At 41.4% G+C, this 23,088-nt stretch overlaps 1 protein-coding gene across 3 annotated transcripts in view; it reads left to right on the plus strand.

The window, feature by feature from the left end:
• Window positions 1-4,115, plus strand: part of DNAJC10 (DnaJ heat shock protein family (Hsp40) member C10) — a 40,504-nt gene extending 36,389 nt beyond the window's left edge. For all 3 annotated transcript variants that reach the window (XM_081940906.1, XM_081940905.1, XM_081940907.1), the window contains one exon: window positions 579-4,115. In XM_081940906.1, coding sequence (XP_081797032.1) covers window positions 579-590 — 12 coding nt within the window. In that variant the 3' untranslated portion in view covers window positions 591-4,115. The remainder of the gene's footprint in view (window positions 1-578) is intronic.
• Window positions 4,116-23,088: the final 18,973 nt, after the last annotated feature.

The following is a 23,088-nucleotide window of genomic DNA, read 5'->3' on the forward strand; positions in this document are numbered from 1 at the left end:
TTGGCCTTGGTGACTGGAATTTGGGTTGCTGTATGCGCAAATTGCCAAAAAGCAAAAACGCCATGTAATACAAGCCTGGAAAAATGCATCCTGTGAACAAAAAACCACTTTCTTTCTAAAGGATGGCATTCTTACATTTCCTTTCCTTTTTCAACTTCAACATTTCATGGTTGAGGCTGCATCATTTCAAATATTTGTAGATTGGAGGAGTTAAGAAGTCTGACTTTGAATGGAACTGAAGCCCAACAGGTGGTAGTATACAAAAATCTGATGTGGGAGTCCTTTGCCAAACCTGGGAGATCATTGCAAAAATAACACAACAGTATGTTCAGGAAAAAGAGTGAGTCATAAGATTTAATCCAAAGAAGAAAGGGACCGATATTGAACAACTAGGAAATATTTAATACATTGCAACAAAGTTAATAAAGAAAAGAGTTTTCCTCTCTTAAAGTTGTAGCACAGCTGATATTCCTGTAGTAGGTAGGAGAGAAGAAGTTGGGTTTCTGAGACTACAAATGCAATAATTTTACTCGCTTAATCATCTTTTCTCTTCTTTTCCTCCCTTTTCTGAAAACCAGGATGAACTCTAACTTAAGAAGTTAAGAATTCAAATCATAGTGAATCTGCAGCAGTGGCCTGATCAGATCATGTTCCTCAAGAAGAAAAGGAAATGCACTGAAATTCCTGGGCACGTGAATCTTCTACGACTATTAAGGAACATGTTCTGAATCATCCAAAGTCTACACATTTAGTATCAGAGACGTCAACTCCAGCAATCAGTTTGGTATCCTAACTTCATCTCAGGAAGGCTGTTCTTCTTATGGACATAGGACTTGATGGGTATTGGGTTGATTTTCCCCCCTTTTTTTCTTTCCACCTTCCAATCGTACTCTAGAGAATCATCTTTTCCTGTGTTGAAAAAAGATCCTCAATAAGATGGCAGGTGAATAGTCTTTTCTTCAAGATAGAAAGACTAAGCAAATCTCTTCATCTCTGAGGGGAAAAAAAGACTGAACTTTGGTTTTGTCTCTGAGGGAAAAAGGTTTTACTGTTAGTGCGCTTCGTCAAGGATTCACTGAGTAAGCTAAAGATCTAGGAATGATCAATTCCCTTTAACATTCAACCCTCTTTGTGTAGAATATGAATTATCCCAACTATGTTGAAGAGCACTCAGATCATCATGAACAACTGCATGAAGATTCTAGTGCATGGCAGTTAAGAGAAAACCATGCATGGATTGGTGGAACATTTTGTGGAACTCCACTGTAAGTGTTCAAAGAGCAATGACGTTGTCTCTAGGGTAATACAGTGGACTCGATTCAGCACCTGGCAGCACACGCACAAGGTTGCAGTGTTGCAAGCTAAAGCAGTTTGGTTTTTCATCCCAGGCTAAAGAGTTTCCTTCTGCAGATTGTAATAATATATCTAAGAACATTAATGAACAGAGGGGTTACCCCTCGTGGCTTCTGTTATGATCAGTGAGATAATATTGGCATGGAAATTTATTGATTTCAGCAAAATTTGCTTCCAGGTAAGCAACTATCGAAGAACAGCTTAAAGCTTTTTACATCAAATCAGATACACATTTTAAAAAGCAAGCCTATAAAAAGATATATCTGGATGGAATTTTCCCAGTTCAGAGTACACCTTTTTCAGTTTGTGCCACAACAGAATTATTCTGTTTTTTTAGAGCAGGATAGTCAAACCTGCATCTGAGGCGTGCAGTGTGCTTTGTTGCCAGCCTACTCCCATGTCTTAAGAAGCAGAATTACAAAACATAAATCTATATTTCAAGTGCCTTCTGAACATTTACTGATTGTGAAGCTTGTAATATTGGGAACCTAGTTGAGATATTCTCATTAGACTTGTTCAAGGATTGAGAGCAGTTCCTTGATGCATACCCATACAATATAATACTTGTCTGATGCCAACAAGACCTATAAAATTATGAAATCTATTTCAGGTTCTGAAAGTCTATATTTCACTTGTTCTCACACCTTTCCTTGCAACTCTCTTTGCTAGTTACTTGAGAAAAAAAAAACTTTCTCTACTTAAAAATGAAGTGTGTTTGATATTGACACAAGATTACTGGCAGTATTGTTTTAAGATAAGGACATTACTTTTCACACTTACAGCTTTTTTGATTATCTGCCCTCAAGTTGAGGTCAATTATTGGTGACTACATCCTAATTGTTCTTCTTTGTGTAACATTTTTCTGCATATGGAAGGATCAGGAAGGATATATGTACTTCCATAATCTGAAATATCCATACCCAGATGTAATCAAGGATAGCAGAGCTAGGAACGCAAATCTTGTTATAAAATTTCCAGATATGCTTCTTCCAAGGCTAAGGTTACAGACATTGCTGGTAAATAGAAAGCAAAACAAGAATATGATTTGGTCTGTAATAGAAAATAATAGCCAAAATGGCTACATCTATTGATAAATTTTTTGTTCATCAGTTTCTCATATAGCCTATTTGGGGTACAGGATTCAATAATGTAAAAAATCTTTTAAAATGCTACCTTGCAGGAAGAGGGAGAAAAATCTGCCTGTCATTTACTTTTACTCTTAGAAATTGATTTGCAAATTATTTTCTGTATACCTGAGAATGGGTTTTGCTAATAAGGAAACTTGATTTATGACAGGGTTTGGAAGATCCCTTAGGCTTATCTACCTTTGAGCTCCTTGATGATACAATCTAGGCCAAAGATTCTACACTGTAGGAAAACACTCCTATATTCTTGAATGTTTAAGTATGTAGTCATACTTTTGGATACTAGACTGGAAGAAAAATAAGCAATTGAAGAAACACAGAATAAATATTTGATTAATTGGGCTTGCATTTGAAGAAGTCTTCATGTAAGTAGCCTGAACTCATTTGTGAGGTGGGCCCGTTATTGGCTACAGTAATGGGAGTCAAATATATGTGAAGGCACAAAAGCTAAAACAACTTGTCTGGAGAAAATATATAAACTCTACCTGTTCCTGGGTGCCTGTACTTCTATGTATTACAAAGAGGACCTTTATAAACGTTTGGTGTGCGAATGGCAATTCTGTTTTAAGATCAGTTGTAAAATTTACAAATAAAGAACGCTATTCTTTTTAGCCCTTTTAATCAGAACAGATACAGAGCTACACTGTGACTGACAAAAGTTCATGTCTCACTCCATGATTGTATTGTAAACCCGAGTTTATGATAAACTGTATTTCAGGATTGTGATATTTAATGTTTGTCAGATTTTTTTTCCTGAATATGTTCTTAACTGTGATGCTTCTTTTCAAAATTCCAAGCATCCAGTGATGGAAAATGTGTCTGTGTCTGAACTCCATCCATCCATCCACTGCCCTTAGTTTCTCAAAGACCTCGCCCCAAGTATTTGTGGAGCAGACATTGAAACACTGATTCCATACTACTACCCTCTCCTAAAAAGGGAAAGTTGGAGCCTACATGGAAGTTGCCCAACATGGCTGGATTTCAAGAGGGCACACCACCACCTTCAAGGGCAGTGGCATTTTACCCTCCCTAAAAGTGGCATTAATCACCAAACATGTCCTATCAGCCATCTTAAGGAGCTAAAGGACCCTATTCCCTTCCTCAGATTTCACCAGTCCAGAAATAAACAGACCTATTAGTTCCAGCAAAAAAAGTTTAAACCAGATCTGTACACAGTTCTTAGATGAAACACTTTGAATATTTGTATTTTTTGTTGAAGTATAAATTCTGTGCAGCATTTCAAATGTGATTTCACCATAAATTTCTATTTATGATACCATCATAAAGTGATACAACCATTAAATATCCTTATGATGGTAGCTGTTACATGCAGTGATATATTTTCATTGCTACCTATTTGGGAAATAAACACAAGGAGAATAACTTAGGTATTTGTTTTTCTGGTTGATGAATCAAATAGGCCCAAAATGGATGCCTGGTCTTTCATTTTGAACAAGAGTGGTCAATCCAGGTATCAGAGTGTTGTGTCCTCTGATTGGTTACCGCGTGCGTGCCAGCTCAAGGGAAGAGCCTCGTGTTCCTATTGGTTGTCCGTCTGACAGATCGGTTATAAAGAGCTGTCAGATGGGAGAGTTCATTGATTCCGTTACTTGTTTCAGTTGGGCTAATAAATAGTTACAGTTATCGTCAGCTCCTCTGTTCATTAAATCTCTAAGAAAGAGACATAAAACTGGCAACGAAGATGTTTTTGACTGACCCACCTACATTATCAACGATGGCTACTGCAAACGTTTTTGCAGAATTTAGACTAGAGAAGGAATCGTGGGAGGCTTTCCTTGAATGATTTGAATGCTTTATTCAGGCCAAAGCCTTAACTGGGCTCTCTCTGGAAAGGAAGAGTGGGGTTTTTCTAAGTTACTGTGGCCCAGACATGTTCGCAATGGCCCGTGCGTTAGCAGCTCTGACTCCTGTTCATGCTATACCTTGGGATTTGTTGCTGACTAAACTGAAGACACACTATGCCCCCACGCCTTCCCGCTTCGCCCGCAGACACCATTTCCGTAAATGTACGCAAGCGGAAGGGGAATCTATCAGCTGCTTCATTGCCTGTCTGAGGGCTGCGGCCATTCAGTGTGAATTTGGGAATCTAGAAAAGGCGTTGCTGGAGCAATTTATTTACGATATTAATGATATGCGTCCGCAACGCCGCCTTCTTGCAAGATCTGAATTGACTTTGAAAATTGCCGTTGATGAGGCACGAGCAACTGCAATAGATTAAAAATCAACCTCGGAGATTCAGCGCTACAATTTGGCTGCTAAACTTGCATCCCAAGCATCATCGGTACACCAACAGAATGAAAACTTAGAGGATGACCCTGAGGCGGACATCAATGTCAGTCGCCTTAAACTAGTTAACAACTGGGGAACCACACCTAAAGGAGATTGGAAAGGGTGTTTAAGCTGTGGGGGCAAACACCTTAGGTCTCAATGTAAATTCAAATCAGCCGTGTGCCGGCGTTGTGGCAAAAAAGGCCATCTGGCTAGTGTGTGCTGGGCTTGGCTACCAGACAATAGGTCTACCAGGTCACCTGTTAGCCGCCCAAATACTGCCAAAACCAGTATACACCAAACTAACTGCTGTGCTAGCATTAATAATGACAACACATCAGAATGGACCGTTGGGGATGGTCCACGGACGGGAACAGAAGCAGCAAAATTCACATTACCATCGGACTGGAAGGCAAGCCCTGCCCCATGGAGCTGGATACCGGGTCAGTGAAATTGATCATGTCCTGGGATGCACTGCACTCCCTCCTGTTGTCCCTACGCCGGAACCAGCTGCTGTCTGCCCGCTGCTGTTTGAGGGACTACCAAGGAAACCCCATTCCTGTCATCAGCTGCGGAAACTTCAATGTGCACTATGGACGCTGGGGGCCAACTTCCCCTAATCGTAGTGTCCAAGCCATTGGCTTCTCTGTTAGGCCTTGATTGGTTTAGGGCACTAGGTCTTTCAATTTCCGGGGTGCATTACACCATCCAGAGGGATGAATTTGAGGTTTTGACACACGAATTTGCCAATGTCGTCTCACCATCCCTAGGTAAATATAAGGGCACACCAATCTCATTAAACATCAATCCTCAGGTGGCACCCATTCGGCTTAAAGCGTGCCGTGTTCCATTGGCCCTAAGGCACAAAGTGGACACCGAGCTAGACAAATTACTGGAGCAAGGGGTTTTAGAACTGGTGGACCACGCAAAGTGGGAAACCCCCATCGTAATCCCTCTGAAGGCGGACAGCTCAATAAGAATTTGTGCTGACTACAAGTCGACATTAAATAAGGTGTTACAGGCGCACCCTTATCCTGTCCCAGTAGTGCAACATGTGTTGCACTCACTGGGTCAGGGTAAGGTTTTCGCAAAGCTAGATTTGGCACAACCTTACCAACAGTTACCAGTAGATGCAGAGATCACGGCTGTGCAGACGATTGTAACACACCACGGCACATTCAAATATAATCGTCTCCAGTTTGGAGTGTGCGTCGCTCCCGGGTTATTCCAGAGTCTCATGGAGCGACTGCTCCATGGAATACCTGGGGTCATTCCGTATTTCGACGATATTGTGATCGCTGCTGACAGTCGATCACGACTTGTTGAAACGCTTAGGCAGGTATTTAACCGCTTCAGGGGCACAGGGCTCTGACTGAAGCAATCAAAATGCAAGTTAGGAGTGCCCACAATTGAATTCTTGGGGTATTTAATTGACAGCCAGGGCATTCACCCCACACCAGCGAAAGTGGAGGCTATTAACGCAGGCCCAGTGGTGTCCAACAGGACGGAATTACAGGCTTTCTTAGGGCTCTTGAATTTCTATTCAAGTTTCATTCTGCACAAGGCTTCAGTGGCAGAACCCCTCCTCCGTTTGTTAGACACCTCTACTGCATGGAGTTGGACCAACCGTGAAGCACATGCTTTCGCGGCTGTTAAGAAATTGTTAACGACAGCACTGGTATTAGTGCAATACAATGAGCGCTTACTGTTAATACTGGCATGCGATGCCTCCCCCTTTGGGGTTGGTGCCGTATTAAGCCATGCATTCCCGGATGGCCTGGAGGCTCCTATAGCTTTTTACTCCTGCACTTTATCAAAGGCTGAATGTAATTATAGTCAGATGGACAAAGAGGCTCTAGCAGACGTGGTGGGAGTAAAAAGGTTCCATCACTATCCATTTCACTTAGTGATGGACCATAAGCCACTGCTAGGTATTTTAGCAGGGGATCATCCTACTCCGCAAATCATATCACCCCGCATGTCGCATTGGGCAGAGTTTCTAACCACTTACACATACACTCTACAACATAGGCCAGGTAAGCAAATGGGTCACGCAGATGCTCTGAGCCATTGCCCGTTGCCCACTCTAGTAACAGACCCGGCTCCCATAAACAATGTGTGTTTACTTAATGACCAAATTGCCCCTTTCAGCAACTGATATTGCCCTTCATTCATAGAAGGAGCCTATCCTCCTTCAAGTGATGGATTGGGTACGCCGAGGATGGCCATCGACCCCTGTGGGGGTAGCATTCGTTCCCTTTCACCACTGGAGAGAGAAACTGTCGGTACTGCAAGGATGTTTGTTGTGGGGTTGTCGGGTAGTAATTCCAAAAGTGCTGAGGCAGGCCGTGCTAGTCCGCCTCCATGAGGGTCACCCAGGAATAGTAAGAATGAAGGGCCTCAGCCGCAGCTACATCTGGTGGCCCTCTATGGACAGTGATATCACAGACTGGGTACAGCGCTGTCAACCGTGTCAACAAGTCTGAGCAGCGCCTGCCGCCACTCCTGTCAGGGACTGGGACAATCCATCTGCCCCATGGAGTAGAATCCACATTGACTTCATGGGTCCAATGTCAGGGCAAACTATCTTCCTTGTCATCGATGCACTGTCAAAGTGGGTGGAGTTATTCCCCATGTGCAGCACCACGTCCGAAGCAACTATAGCCGTCCTAGACAAGCTGTTCACCACACATGGGTTGCCGGACACATTAGTGTCCGACAATGGCCCACAATTCATAGCGACTACTTTCTAAGCATATCCAGCAGGGTTGGGAATACGACATGCACAGGTAGCACCATATCACCCTGCTGGAAATGGATTAGCAGAATGTGCTGTGCGCTCAGCTAAGGAGGCATTAAACCAAATGGGAAGCACACCGTGGCTGGCTAGGATAGCTACCTATTTATTAGCGCAACACACAACACTGTGCCCCACTACAGGCAAAAGCCCGGCCGAGATTCTCATGGGACGCTGGCTTTGTACTACCCTGGACAGACTTCATCCCACTTATTCACCACGCTGCCCATTAGAATTAGACATTCCTAGAATCTTTACTATGGGGGAGGGGGTATTTGCGCAGAATTTCACGGGACAACCTAAGTGGATACCTGGATGGATCACTGAGATAACAGGGTCCAGTTCTGCGATGGTCAACAATGGCAGCAACATATAAATCAACTGCGCCATTGGGAGACGAGGATGACGCTAGGTCTGAAGCCAAATCCGGCCATCGCTAGCCTCCAAGACAACGCCGGAGAATCTGTTCACGTTCCGTTCTCGGCAGAGGTCTTACCAGTTGAAGAAGCATCGGCTTCGAATGGATAGTTGTCCGTTATGATAGTGCCTCCTGTACGGTTACCAGAGAGGGACAACATTCCTCCTCAAATTGCCAACGAGGCCGGACTGCGACGTTCCCAGCGCAGACAGCGAAGACCTGCATATCTGCAAGATTATGCGTGTGCAGTCCAGGGGGAAGGAGTGTTGTGTCCTCTGATTGGTTACCGCGTGCATGCCGGCTCGAGGGAAGAGCCTCGTGTTCCTATTGGTTGTCCGTCTGACAGGTCGGTTATAAAGAGCTGTCAGATGGGAGAGTTCGTTGATTCCGTTACTTGTTTCAGTTGGGCTAATAAATAGTTACAGTTATCGTCGGCTCCTCTGTTCATTGAATCTCTAAGGAAGAGACATAAAACAGAGACACCTACCTGGACATCTGTTGGAGGGAGGGAGATCAAAATCTGCAAAATGAAGGACAAAACCTCATGATCAAAATTGCCTCTAGTGCATGTGACATTGATGAGTTGCATTGCCATCTTGCTGATTATCTCGCACAGAAATACATATGCATAATGCTCATGCCATTACAGACACTCCTTCAATGTCCTTGCACTCCCTGTCCCACCTTCCTCTTATTATTTTTTAATTTATTGAAAATATGGGACATCGGCATGTTTCAAGTTGGTAGCCATTTCCAGTATTGTCTTTACAAAATGCCATCAGATGTCATTTTAGGGGATGGGGGAAATGATGGGTGATTTTAGCCCATAATATTGTTTGGAAATATGACTTAGGAAAACAAATAAAATAGGGGGAGGATTACAGTGAAGAGAACTATACTTACTTTCTACTAAATATCTTCTTTTATCAGTCATTTTGGGTATAGTCCCTCAGCCATCACACATCAGGTATTGTTTTTTTAGAATATCCACGGAATGATCTCAGAACTAGAAATGGGCTCTTTGAATGCTATAGCAACATTACCTGGATATAATGAATTTAAAATTTCCCCGAGGAAGGTTTGATCCTTTTTCTAGAAATCAAAGAATTAACCAAATGCTACCATAGTTGTTCCAAGGCTCTTTGATATTTCCAGTCAAAGATCATCTGTCACGAAATCCAGGAAGGAAGACTTGTTGCTTCAGCCAAATAAATAAAATACTTATTTCGTGCAGGAAGGCACGCTATTAGAAGCCACATTCCCAAAGCAGACGGTTTCAGCAGATGCAAGCTTCAGATCAAGCATCTGTGACATGTCCAGAACAAATAAAGATACTTAACAGGAGAAGAATGTATTACACTTGCCCAACATGTTTTGTGATACTCTGCAAGGCGATGTATGAAGTAGCCAGCCTGATGGGGGCAATTAGCAGCATTTGATTCCTTATTGAAACTCCTAACTATATTTGCACACTTGGACACAAATCTGCTTGTCCTGCAGAGAATACTTAGACATTGATGTGGCGGGGGTGGGGGGGTGGGACGACGACGACAGAAACAGACCTCTGTCTATTAAAAAGGAAGCAGCCATCTTGGCTGAGATCTCAGACCCTTAAAAACTTAGGGAGAGAGGGAGGGAGTGTGTCACCATGGCTCAATTGGAGTTAGAGACACTGGATATGGTGATGGTAGGCTTAGCCATCCCCAGTCCCTTTCCGTTTCACCTTCCCCCTGCGTAGGAGTGAAAAGCAAAGCCAGATGCCCTCCACCCACCCACCCACCCCCACCTTATTTCAAATTTTAGGCCCTTGTCCCTAGAAGGAGACGGAATCTCACATTACCTCTTTTTTCCAGGTTCACGTGACCCAGCTGAGCAGGGGGAAACAGTTTAAACTAAAACAAGCCTGAGGCTATTTGGGGAGAAAACTAATCCTCTCTTATCCTCCTGCTGACTCAGTTTTTGTGTTCTGTTAAAGTGTATTGTGCAAACTTATTAGCCTTGTCACATTCAGTGAAATCACATTATCCCTTATAAGGGCAATAAAAGAGGTTTCTGGTAATGTTTAAGGGGACCAGATTTTTGGGAACAGAGGAGGGAGGCAGAGACATAGACACAAGTACCAAGGGGTGAGGCATTGCATATTTGCAATTACCCCCTCCGGACCCATTTATTTATTTGGCTGAACACTCTTGCATAGTAGTAAGCCATAATGAGTTTGCTCATCAGGCTAAGTCAAAAACAAACTGCAGAATCACAGAATTAAAAGAGACTTTAAAGGCCACCTAGCTCAGGGCAGGAGCTTCTAGCAGCTCTCTGACAGATGACCCATAACATGTAGAATTCTGACAGACTCTGCCACTTTGCAGTCTAGAAACTCTTGCCTCAAACTTTTTTACGTTTTCTTCTGCAGTAATCAAGACCTAAACCTGGGCTTGTAGCAGACGTAGTTTTGAATTCTCTTCAGGTAAGAAGGCAACACTGGGCTCGTTCCAGATCACAATACTGTAATTCCCTTGCAGCACTCATGAGAATATCATCATTAGTTCACCGTCAATAAGCATCAGTAAACTGCAGCTTTTGTCCCTCTTTGGCACTTTCTTTTTGTTCTGCCTCTTCCAACATCCTTGCCCCCCAAAAAAGCCAATGCAATCCTAGGCTGCCTCAGCAGAGGAACAGTATCAAGATGTTCCAATATCTCAGGGGCTGCCACAAAGAAGAGGGAGTCAAGCTATTCTCCAAGGCACCTGTGGACAGAACAAGAAGCAATGGGTGGAAACTAATCAAGGAGAGAAGCAACTTAGAACTGAGGAGAAATTTCCTGACAGTTAGAACAATTAATCAGTGGAACAGCTTGCCTCCAGAAGTTGTGAATGCCCCAACACTGGAAGTCTTTAAGAAGATGTTGGATAGCCATCTGTCTGAAACGGTATAGGGTTTCCTGCCTAGGCAGGGGGTTGGACTAGAAGACCTCCAAGGTCCCTTCCAACTCTACTATTGTATTGTATTAAGATCATGTGAAGTGTTAGTACCATTATACATTGCTTTGAGAAGACCACACTTGGAATACTGCATCCAGTTCTGGTCACCATGATACAAAAGAGATGTTGAGACTCTGGAAAAAGTGCAGAGAAGAGCAACAGTGATGATTAGGGGGCTGGAGGCTGAATCATATGATGAATGACTGTGAATAGTCTAATGGAGAAAAGGACAAGGGGTGACATCATAGAAGTCTTCCAATATTTGAGAGGCTGTCACACAGGGGAAGGGGACAACCTATTTTCCATATCACCTGAGGGCAAGACAAGAAATAACGAATGGAAACTTAAAGAAAGATCCAACCTAGAATTAAGGAGAAATTTCCTGACAATGAGAAAAATTAATTATTGAAACAGCTTGCCTTCAGAGGTTAAGGTCAGGGTTAGAGTAGAAAATTTCCAAAGTCTCTCTTATTCTGTATTCTGCCAAGATCTTCTTTGGTTTCCATGTTCACAAATTCAAGCTTGGTCCTTCATGTTGATATAAGTATCTATAGTCTAAGACAGGGGTATCCAAACTTGGGAACTTTTAAGACTTGTGGACTTCAACTCCCAGAATTCCCCAGCCAGCCATGCTGGCTGGGGAATTCTGGGAGTTGAAGTCCGCAAGTCTTAAAAGTTCCCAAGTTTGGACACCCCTGGTCTAAGAACACTGATGTTAAAACCAGGGGTGGGTTGCTGCCAGCATTACTGCCTGTTTGCCGCGCAAATTTTTTTGACTCCTGGTGCATATAATTGTTTGTGTTGTGCCCCTTCTCATTTTAGTTTTTAACTATTATGTATTTGTTTTCATCCAAATTACAAATTGGAGAAGTCGTATGCTGCTCAAAATTGGTTGATTGGAACAACCCATAGGCCTCCAAATAAATAAGAAATCAATCTAACCAGCAGTGTCCACAGTGTAACACAAAAAGGTTCAGAGTGATCCAAGCAATATCACAGTGCTGCAATGCGGGTCCTACCTTTTCTATATGTGCCATGATATCACATACATGTACAGAAGGGCAGGGCCTGTGATGTAATTGTTTTTGCCAAAGCGTGGAAATTGCTGGAATAAACGTAAAAATCCTATAGTGTCTGAGAGAGATTAAATAGGTAAGGTAACTGTTTGGCGATGAGTAAAACTCAATTGTCACAGTTACATATTATTTTATACTTTGTAAAGCTTTTTCAATGAAAATAAGGCACAAAGTGAAAATTTCATGAAGCCAGTATAGATTTTAAACTGCCAGACGAAGTAATAATCATTTGGCAAGGAGAGAAGTTCAGATTATATTTATTCAGTATAATAAGTAAACTGAATCATTGTTAGAAATTTGAAAGCCCAAGTATAGGTAAGGCAGCCACTTTGGTGTAATGGTTAAGGGACTAGGCTAGAAATAGGGAGACTGTGAATTCTAATCCTGCTTTAGGTATAAAGCCAGCTGGGTGACCTTGTGCCAGTCACTCTTTCTCAACCCCTCAAAATAAAATTTTGATCACGATACTTTTTCTTAGCTATTTCCAAAGTTGGTTCTTTATTTTCCCTTGATAACTGTCTTCATAACTGTCACGATTATCAACATGCAGCCCTTCCTTCCGAGGCTGGTAATTTTAGATTTTGTAGTTCTGGAGTTACTTCGCCCATGAGAAGGAGTTAAAGAAAATATCTTCGGTTCAATTGAAACCTTCCAAGATAATGGACTGGATCCATAAGTCAGTTTTCGTATTCACATCTTACGGTGAACTCTCTCATGACTGAGTTAAGCATGTTACAAAGAGGAGGCACAGCCTGGTATCTTCTAGAACCGTGACGGCGAACCTACGGCACAAATGCCATAGGTGGCAAACAGAGCCATGTCTGCGGGCGTGCAAGCCGTCACCCTAGTTCAGCTCTGCTGCGCATGCGCGCGCACCTCCCACCGGCTAGTTAGTTTTAGGGTCTCTGCTGTGTGTGCATGGGGGATGGGGCTCAGCGGGAGGTTCATGTGCATGCACGCGGCGGGGGGCAAATGTGGGGGTCATGTGCGCATGCAGGGGGTACATATGGGGGTCATGTGTGCAGGTGCGGGGGCGCATGTGGGAGATGCGCATGTATACGTGGGGAGTGAGGAGCACATAAGGGGGCACAGACGCATGCGTGGGGGGCAGGGCATATGGGGTGGATCACGTGCACATTGCATTATGGGTGTGCACACACATGTGAGCGCTTTCACACTCGCACGCATGCACACAATTTCGGCACTCGGTGCCGAAAAGGTTAGCCGTCATTGTTCTAGAAGTTTGGGCTTCTAACAGTCATCTTCCTCAGCTAGCATGCCCAGTGGCAAGTGTAATAGGAGCTGCAGTTCAAAATGTCAGGAGATCCAAGGTTGCCTATTGCTGGTCCAGAACCTAAATCCAGGCAATGGATTGCTAAACTGCCTTTGTGTCCTGCAGCCAGGCCAGGCAGAGGGTTTCCTCTAAAGATGTGCAAAATGCTAAGGTATTTTCTCTTAAAAGGCTGCCTCCCACCCACCCCCTGGTTCTCTTGCATCTCTTGAACCCACTCCAAAAGACTGTACCACAAACATTGTACCACCATTTGGCAGACACTGTCACAGCTGGAGCTCCAAACGGACAACTGGGATTATTAGTGGCAAGCTGGTTTTGACACCCAGCTTTGAGAGCCTAGTAATATCTCAGCATCTGGTGTTTTGATGTCTGGTTTGGTTTCCAGTCTGTCTGTGCAAAAGAAAACAACTCACAGCTGAACAACTACTTGACATTATCCCAAAGGACTGTAACTTGTTACTGAATAGGACGTTAGTCATTCTGGTTAGAACTAAACAATCGAGACCTAATTTCCCTCTCAGGGACAAATAACACCATTCTGGGGAATGGGAAGCGATTTTGTTGAACAAAAATGGCAGGGGAGAATCTCTTTAAATCTTCTTTGCCATCCTAAACTCATATTGCAGTCCTAGTTCTAATCACCTGCTCTTATGGCTTCTATTTTACTTTACAAAACATTGTCAAAATGTGTATGTTTCGCATTTGTTTTACGATACCTTGCTTAATTTCAACTTCTAAAAAAAGTTTGTTTTCAGGATTCATTGTCCTTCAATTTATTTTCTCCTTTTCATCTCTATTAGAAGGAGCTTTCATATTTTTATAACCACTTTGTTCTTTCAGCAAACATTTTTATTAGGATTAAGGACAAAAATGTTGTTAAATCTATGTGGTTGGTAATTGTATTTTTCACTAGTTGTCTTGTCAAGCAGACAATCAAACATTTATTAGAAAATAACATTATACAGAGTCTCATAAAACTTCTCCAGAGGGAGCATTTTTATAGATGTTGAGAATATTTGAGAGAGAGAGATAACTAGAAAAAGGGGAAGGATAGGAGAACTAACATCGTTGGAATAAAGGGTGAAAAGAGATTGTATAGCAGTTTAACTGTTTTCTAAAATCTTGCTAAAATACAACCAAAATAGGGAGAGGCACCTACTGGAGGACAGACTTGGAAACATGTTTAAAATTTACAGAAAAACCTTCTTTATTATGGCCTCTCAGCAAAGATTAAAACTGTTCCAATATGTTTCAAACATAACCTAAAGCAATGAACTGCCTTAACCAGGATGTCCCATTATATTGCAAGTTGATATCTTAAATGCTCTTGAAGCCAGTAAATCGTACTCATGCCATGTTAGATACATTTTACTGCAATTAATGTGATTTCTGTATGGTTTTAAGTTACCTTTGGGATGGGAATAATTAGAGTCAGCTGGTAGCATTTCACCCCCCCCCCAACCCTGGCAGCTGCTTGGCTGTTTAGCTTTAAACAAGTTTTTCCTTAGTAGAAAGGCTGGAGGTGATGTCCAGGTTATTTTCACTTCCTCCTATCTCCTCTTAGGCTTGGCTTCTTTCAAACAAAGCCTGTAATAACTGGGATGGACGCGTTAAAGGAAGAATGGAGTCTAAGGCTAAAGTAAGAAAATATTTCCATCCTTTTGTCCAGTGGGTGAATAGACTACAGATCCACAAGAAGACTTAAGTGAGGATCTGTGTTACATGGGAGCCCATATGTTCTCCCAGAGAGTGGTGGATATAGGAGCAATAACAGAGAGGCCCAGCACATTAGCTCACAAGGAAGCATATTTTCTTTCTTGATTTACAACTCTATAATTCTTCAAGTGAAACCTTGATTTCTTAAATCTCCCCACAAGGAACGCAACAGGCCAACTTGCCATCTGGATATCTCCACCAAAAATTACAGGCAAGACTGTTTCCTATGAAGTAGTCCAGACAAGGCAGTTAAAATGGATGTTAATTTTACAACATCTGCAGTGATTTATGTGATTTGTTTAATGACATCATTACAAAAATAAGGCAAATTGGGTAATTCATGGCTATTTGCATCACTGGCCTGATTAGGGTAAGTTATTACACAGATGATGCAGATTGACACAAATAATGTCCATTATCATGATGACATCCTTTCAAATTGAATAGACCTTCTGGAATAGTGGATTACCTCCAAAATGATCCACTAATGAGGTTTCATTGTGGTTTGATTGGGGATAAGCAATTTGTCATTTACAAGGTTATAGATGCTCATATTATTTCCGCTGGGGGAAAAAAGTCATCTTTCCTTAAAATAAAATGTTTATCCGTATGGCAACACTAATAAATTCAGTATTACTCCTTTGTCTGCAATAACGTTGTGATTCAATTAGCTTGAACTGTAAATGTTCATGCATTCATATGTTGTCACTTCTCTCTCTCTTATTTTATAGAATAGAATAGAATAGAATAGAATAGAATAGAACAGAATAGAATTCTTTATTGGCCAAGTGTGATTGGACACACAAGGGATTTGTCTTTGGTGCATATGATCTAAGATGTAAAGATGTCAGAAAACTAGAGTTGGGAAAACGAGGTTTCAAATGGTGTTATAGAGAGGCCTCTGCATCATTATTACGTCCTGAATTTGGGGGAAGTCTATTTCCCCAAGGGATGACTTAGAGATAACTTCAACAACTTTAACAGGGAAAAGTGACTACATAATTTTGCAGCTCATTTGTTCAATATATTTCACACAGCTGGGCAAACACTCACAATAAGAAACAGGAATAAGGAGAACCAATACAAATTGATTTTCTTCTTCTGTGGGATATTGAAATGACGGCCATTCTCTACCCACCCCTCTTCCAGCCTATGGCCTTTGACATCTGAAGCCTAAAGGTGATTGTCTGACTTTCTTCCCTATTCATCTGTAGCAGTTCAGCTTGGTGAGAGCAAAGGACTTTTGGGGGAGGATTCTTGGGATTGAAAGCAGTGCCAATGTGGAAAAGATCTTAATTCCGTTTACTGCATGGCTTGGGGAAACCAGCCATTTCAATCGAGGTGAGATATAAATGTGAATAATACATTTCCCTAACCCTTTTGTATAATGTGCTTACATTAACATGGTTTACCTTGACAAGGATTTTTCTCAGTTAGACTAATGGTGTACCCAACGTGCTAAATTCAAATGAAGTTTGCTACTCTGTGGCTCATTGTTTTGTCTAAATCCAGTCTTTGAATTGCTTTTCATGCTCAATTATTCTTTTGAATGACCTTCATTGTCCTTTGACTGAAGAGAAGAAAGTGAGACTGAGAACGAATCATTCTGCTGAAGCTTCCAACTGAGATCATTCTGGGAAGAAGATCAGCTCATTCAAACTCATAATCCTGATTGGTATATAACTGTTAGATTGTTGAGCAACATCCCCCTGCCAAGTATTGGGAGAATACAGAGATTTCATCAGAGGTGGTATTCAGCAGGTTCTGGAGAACTTGTAGTGGAAATCTTGAGTATTTCAGAGAACCGGTAAATACCACCTCTGACTGGCCCTGCCCCAATCTATTCTCTGCCTCCCAAGTCCCAGCTGATAGGGAAGAAATGGGGATTTTGCAGTAACTTTCCCCTGCCAACCCCACCAAGTAAATTTTTTTGAATCCCACCACTGGGTTTCATGCTTCTGTAGTTATCCCTGTTCTGACAACACATCCAAGCACCTGATCCTATGTAACGGATGGAGCAAAAAGGATCATCATCTGTAAAAATGACAGCAGGGGAATTGGAGTTGTATGTGAACCCCTCTGGCACATAAAACCCCCAAATCCACTTTTTGAGTGGCTGAAGTAGAAATGGGGTGGATAATGTGTATTATTCCAGAGTTCAGACAGTCAGGAGCAAGAACTGACGCTCTGAAAATAGTTGTTTGAGTACAAAACCCCGAAAGGAAATGATAGCCCTATACTTCTGTCAGAATACCGGGGGGGGGGGTGTCTCTTCTTTTGGCCGGTCTCGGGGGCATTGCTTCACAATTTCAGTTTTTCCTCTTAATGGATTTTTCTCTGGCAAGAGAAAAGATGGAAGAAGAGGTAGACATGAGGGGAGGATGGACATGAAGGCAGGGTTACCAAAGGCAGCCAGCATAACAATCTGTAAATAAAGCAGAGGTATTGCACAATAGCTTTGCGCAGGAATAGCTTTATGGTCCAGCCTGCAGATTCAGGATAATCATGAAAGGGGAACAAATTCTGATCTAGCAAAGCTCATCACATAATCTGTGTAGCTCTGTGAAATGCAGTTCCATTCAACACCACACATTCTTTGAGGAAGTGGCAAACTCCTATCAATGAAGTCTATTTTATTTTGCTAAAATGGCATTGCCATCAGAATCCAGATGTTAGCAACTGGACATCGTAATCATTTGGTCCTCTTGTTGTCTTGTAACTGCACTCACTTAGGACATAGTACATGGCATAGGTAGTAGAAGATAATTCTAGGCGTATCAAAATCTGAAAGGCTTGCAGAAATGTAAAGTCCTAACATTCAGTGCCTATTCAAAACAATAGGCCAGTGTTTTTAAAACAAATGTGCTTGAAAGGAGTAGAACATGCTCCAAATATACGTAACATCCAGATGCTGTGGCTTATGAGATAATATATATAAGAACTTCCAAGCTTGTGGTTAATCTTTGTTATTGGAATTCATTTTCTGCACCGAAGCCTGAGGTTTTTCAGTAGATTCTGAAGACATTTGGGACTAATTGGCTATTTTATGATAAAGAGAAACAGATTGTATCAGGGAAAGTCAAGGACATAGCTCCAAAATTATTTTTAAAAAAAACAGGAGGAAAAGCTTCAAATCTTACTGTGTTTGGGGTTTTCCATTTGCTGGAACAAAGAAAGATCATATCTTACAATGAATATATTGCAATTAGATGATGAGAGAGTGGGAGGACAAGGAGAGGGGAGAGGTGGAAGAGAGGCAGAGAGGTAACTTTCTGTAAAGCAAGTCAGCTATTCTGTGCTTAAATTAAAAAGGTGCAAGCATGCCAAATATATAGAAATAGTGGCACACATTGTTATACCTTCTAAAATTCAGAGCTATCCTGCTTCACACTGAATGTGGAAATTCACTGAATTTAAAATTAGTTTTAGGAAGTTGGTTTCTGTGCATTCCATCTGAACTTGGTATTGCAAAAATGGGAAAAAAATTGGTTCCTCCCATATATTATCTGTTCACAATGATGTGACGTCACAGATGCCTGTTCTTTAGCTAGTGTTCACACTGAGTTCTTCCGAAGAACCGAAGATGATGTAATGTATCAACATAGTATATATATATATGGATAAAGTGTGGCCTGTTATTATTGCTTTTTAAATTAAAAATAAATAAAATGGTTTCTGTTAAACCAAGAGCTAATTTTTGCCCGCACTTGCCCCCCCCGGACATTCTTAAAAAGTAAATGTTAAGTCCTCGAAACTACGACGCCATTGACTATCGTTGCCAGCCCCTGATTGGTTGAGACGCGAGCAGCCAGCGGGTGGGAGAATGCAGCCATTCTATTGGTTCAGCTTCTGACAGCTCTAGTATAAAAGGGCTGTCAGCTGTCAAATGTTGCTGTTATGCCGGTTCGAGGTTTGCCTTATATTTTACCATGTTATTAGTTAATAAAGGTTGTGTTAGCTTCAACCTACCTTGCCTCAGTTCCTGACTGCCTCGTTCTCCCTACAGAACACTGACGGTGAAGATGGGATCAGGACTGAGGTAAAGGAAAAGAAAATATGAGAGCTGCCTCAAGTCACAGGCGACGAGACATCGCTCCAAGGCTAATTCTTCAGTTCTGTCCTTCTAAGGATGGCTAATCTACTGGCATTCATGGCATTCAGCCCAGCTGTCAAATGTTGCTGTTTTGCCGGTTCAAGGTTTGCCTTACATTTTACCGTGTTAAACTGTTAATAAAGGTTGTGTTAGCTTCAGCCTGCCTTGCCTCAGTTCTTGCCTGCCTCGTTCTCCCTACAGAACAGTAAAAATGGTGGCAGGCTGTATTTCAGAACTTATATGGAAGTGTGCAATTAATCCTGATGAATTACAAAGAACAATTGTCTTGATCTTCTAGATATTCCTGAAAAAGAAAATTTCTGGATCTGGAGCTTTTAATAGGATATTTTATGTTTAGGGTATTTTTATTGGGATGTGCAAAACCTCAAAGCGACTACTGAAATAATTACACAAAAGCTGGAAATGTTTCACAAATGTATAAATAAATTAAGGAAAATATTTTTAAAAGTCATATGAAAAAGATTAAACAACTTAAAGGTACAGGTAAGACTTGTTTTATGCAAAGGAGAATGTTCAAGAAGAAAAGGTCCATTAGTAAAGAATTGTTCCACAGAAGTAATTTCATAGGCCCTAATGTTTCTTTCAATGCAGACCAAAATCAATTGTAATGGACTTTTTTTTTACACGCCACCTGAAATATAACTCAAAGATGGAAATAACAAATCCTGTTACTTTGTGTGGGAAGCCATGGGAATCACCTTGGAGAAGGCATCTAGAAGCTATTAGGACAGCAGTAAATGCAGAAGAAGCATATGCTAAGCTCAAGGAGGCCAGAAAGCCTAAGAAAGAGACTCTGACTGAATGGATAAATGTTGGTCATATAATAACTAAAATACGCAAATTGTTATTAAGGTTTGATAAAGAGGATGAACAAGTTACAGACTATATGGTGAAATGGGATGCAATCTTTGGTTATACATACTGCTAATATGGATATATGGGAGAAATGTGGGAAGGGTGTCAAATTTACCTTGTGTTGTACTTTAAGAGAGAACTTGGATGCAATGATGTACTAATGGTATATGACCCAAGCCAAACCATCAGAAATGTAAAAAGGAATATCAAATCAGTGTTGAAAGTATGAAAAGAAAGAGGGATTTTTATCATGTGAGATGGATTTATGAGAAAGCAAAGAAATTTGGTGCAAAGCCATACAATGAAGCAAAAGATATTGGAGATCAGAATCATGAAACCAGAATTATTCTTAGTCGGTTTTGTGAACATGCAATTAGAAAAGGCTAATTTGGAGGCTTCATACCAACTATGAATGAGCATCATGAGAAATGTGCACACCAAAATGGCCAAGCTACCCCCCACAAATAATACTTATGTTACCTACATATCCATATTTTCACTCATGCTTAGCATATATTTCTTTCTTCTCTCTTACTTTCTGATTCTCCTTTGTGGGATGATGCATTTCTTTATGGCATCTGCTTCCTGGTGGTCCTTGGCTACTTTTAGTATTGGAACTGAACCTCATGAAGTGGGTGGGGAAGCTCTGCATGGAGAAATTGCTGAGACCAAGGTAGTTGTTGAAAATCAAACATGTTCTCTCTCATTCCGGAGCACATGAAACAATCATGGATTTAAGGTACAAATAATGCAGATTCTGATTCCTAACAGCAATAGCAATTTGACAGTGGAGTCACTTATCAGAGATATGGGGGCATTCATTTTGTTGGTTGTCTTCAGCCAGACGTTAATCAAACAAATGTTTGCAATGCTTTAATCTGGATTTCTGCACTAAATAGGGAGTGTGAATTAATAGCCTTAATATTGCATTCTAGCACTAGGATTTGAGTTCATTTGCCCATGTCTCCAGTGCATGCATGTCTTAAAAATAAATTTGTTCCAAAAATAACAAAAATTACAGGGGAATTGTGATAAGACAAGCATAATGGCATGCTTTGGGATGAGAACCGTAAAGAACTTTGGCCTCATGACAATTTATCCCCAACGGTTCATAGTTATAGGAAACGATCATTCACGATGTAACAGCATCCTGCTAATTAGCCAGAGAAGATGTAATTACGCATTTGCTCCCTGAAATAATAATACCCAGATGCGGAAAGGTATTGATTTAATCAGCTGCCTCGATAACCCAATTCATCTCACCGCACGTACGTTTTTATGAATTTGCTATATGATAAAACAATTTGCACACTTTGCCAGATTGCTAGTCAAAGCTTTATTGTACAATATGTAATTTTATAATATATATGTGTTTTATTTATTGTACGCCGCCCCGAGTCCCTTTGTGGAGAGGGAGCGTCTAACAAATTTAATAAATAAATTTAATAAATAAATTGTCAGATCTATCTGTATTTCTTTATTTCTTTGTCATTTAGCAGTATGAGCCGATTTTATTTTTAGCCACACTAGAAATAATCTTTTTGGCTCAAGGCTTGCTGTACTGCTTCATCGTGGTGGGGAATGGGTGGTGATGGTGGGATGAATGGAGGGATGAATGAAGAATTCTGGAAATGTACTCCAGGAGAATATGTATTTCCAGCAGAGCCACCCAAGGCCTGAAGGTCATCCCAGCTGCCCAGCTAAAGCAAGCAGGCATCTATATTGTCCAGTAGCAATATAGGAAGATGCTGGAAGTAAATGAGAACATCAGTGACAATGGCAAAGGCTCACATTTATATTATGCAGGGGAAGGCTTCTTTTTTTTTAACCAAGAAAATCACACAGACAGAAAATATAAAGAAAAAAAATCAGGTAAACTTAATTTTATCTTTTTAAATGCTGTCTAGAAAAGCCCTGTGGTAAGATGGGTGGCAAATAAATTTAATTTAACAATAATAAGAAACTTGTGGAGAGCATCCTTTGGGACTACAGTGGGTTGTGGGCAGGAACTATATCAATTTGTCTTGTAGTAAAATGGTATTTGGCCATACCCAATATGTTAACAACTTATGAGAATGCTTGTAACATGCTGTCAAAACTTAAAATGCCAGCAGCGGCCCAAAGGGCTGGCAAATTCTACAGTGAAAAAGAAAAAGAGAGCAAGATTAATGGTGTCATTCATTATTTGAGCTAGGTAGCTGTGTTGCCCCTTTAAAAATCCACCTGAGAAATGGCAAGGGGAAAACAACCAATTCTCTGTCTCTATACCTGTTCTCTGTCCCGCCTGGCAAGAAGGACATTCTAAGGAGAAATAAAGGAGGTGACATGGCTAGAATGAATGGCCAGGATTGCTCACTACATCTTTAAGAACTATTACCAGCATCCCTGAAAGAGGTGGCCAATCGTGAGCAAATTACTCTGGTTCAGAAGAGCTCCATCCTAGTTCATCATCTTCATTTAACGACCCCATGATCCCTTGCGGGGCGGAGTCTGGGCAACTGAATGGAGCTAGCAGAGTGTTTTAATGGCCGGATGCCCTTCGTGTCGCCAGTGCAATTTTGTTCAGCAGATATATTCTCAGTGTGCACAGAGACAGAAGTATCTGCCTCTATCTCGATGTAAAAAAGGATGTGGAGACTCTAGAAAGAGTGCAGAGAAGAGCAACAAAGATGATTAGGGGACTGGAGACTAAAATGTATGAAGAACGGTTGCAGGAACTGGGTATGTTTAGCTTAAGAGAAAGAAGGACTAGGGGAGACATGATAGCAGTCTTCCAATATCTCAGGGGCTGCCACAAAGCAGCACCAAAGCACCCGAGGGCAGGACAAGAAGCAATGAGTGGGAACTAATCAAGGAGAGAAGCAACTTAGAACTGAGGAGAAATTTCCTGACAGAACAATTGATCAATTGAACAACTTGCCTCCAGAAGTTGTGGATGCTCCAACACTGGAATTTTTTAAGATGATGTTGGATAACCATTTGTCTGAAATGGTATAGGTTTTCTGCCTAGGGAGGGGGTTGGACTAGAAGACCTCCAAGGTCCCTTCCAACTC

This window comes from Natrix helvetica, assembly GCF_964273705.1.
Source record: "Natrix helvetica genome assembly, chromosome: 1".
NCBI lineage: Eukaryota > Metazoa > Chordata > Lepidosauria > Squamata > Natricidae > Natrix > Natrix helvetica.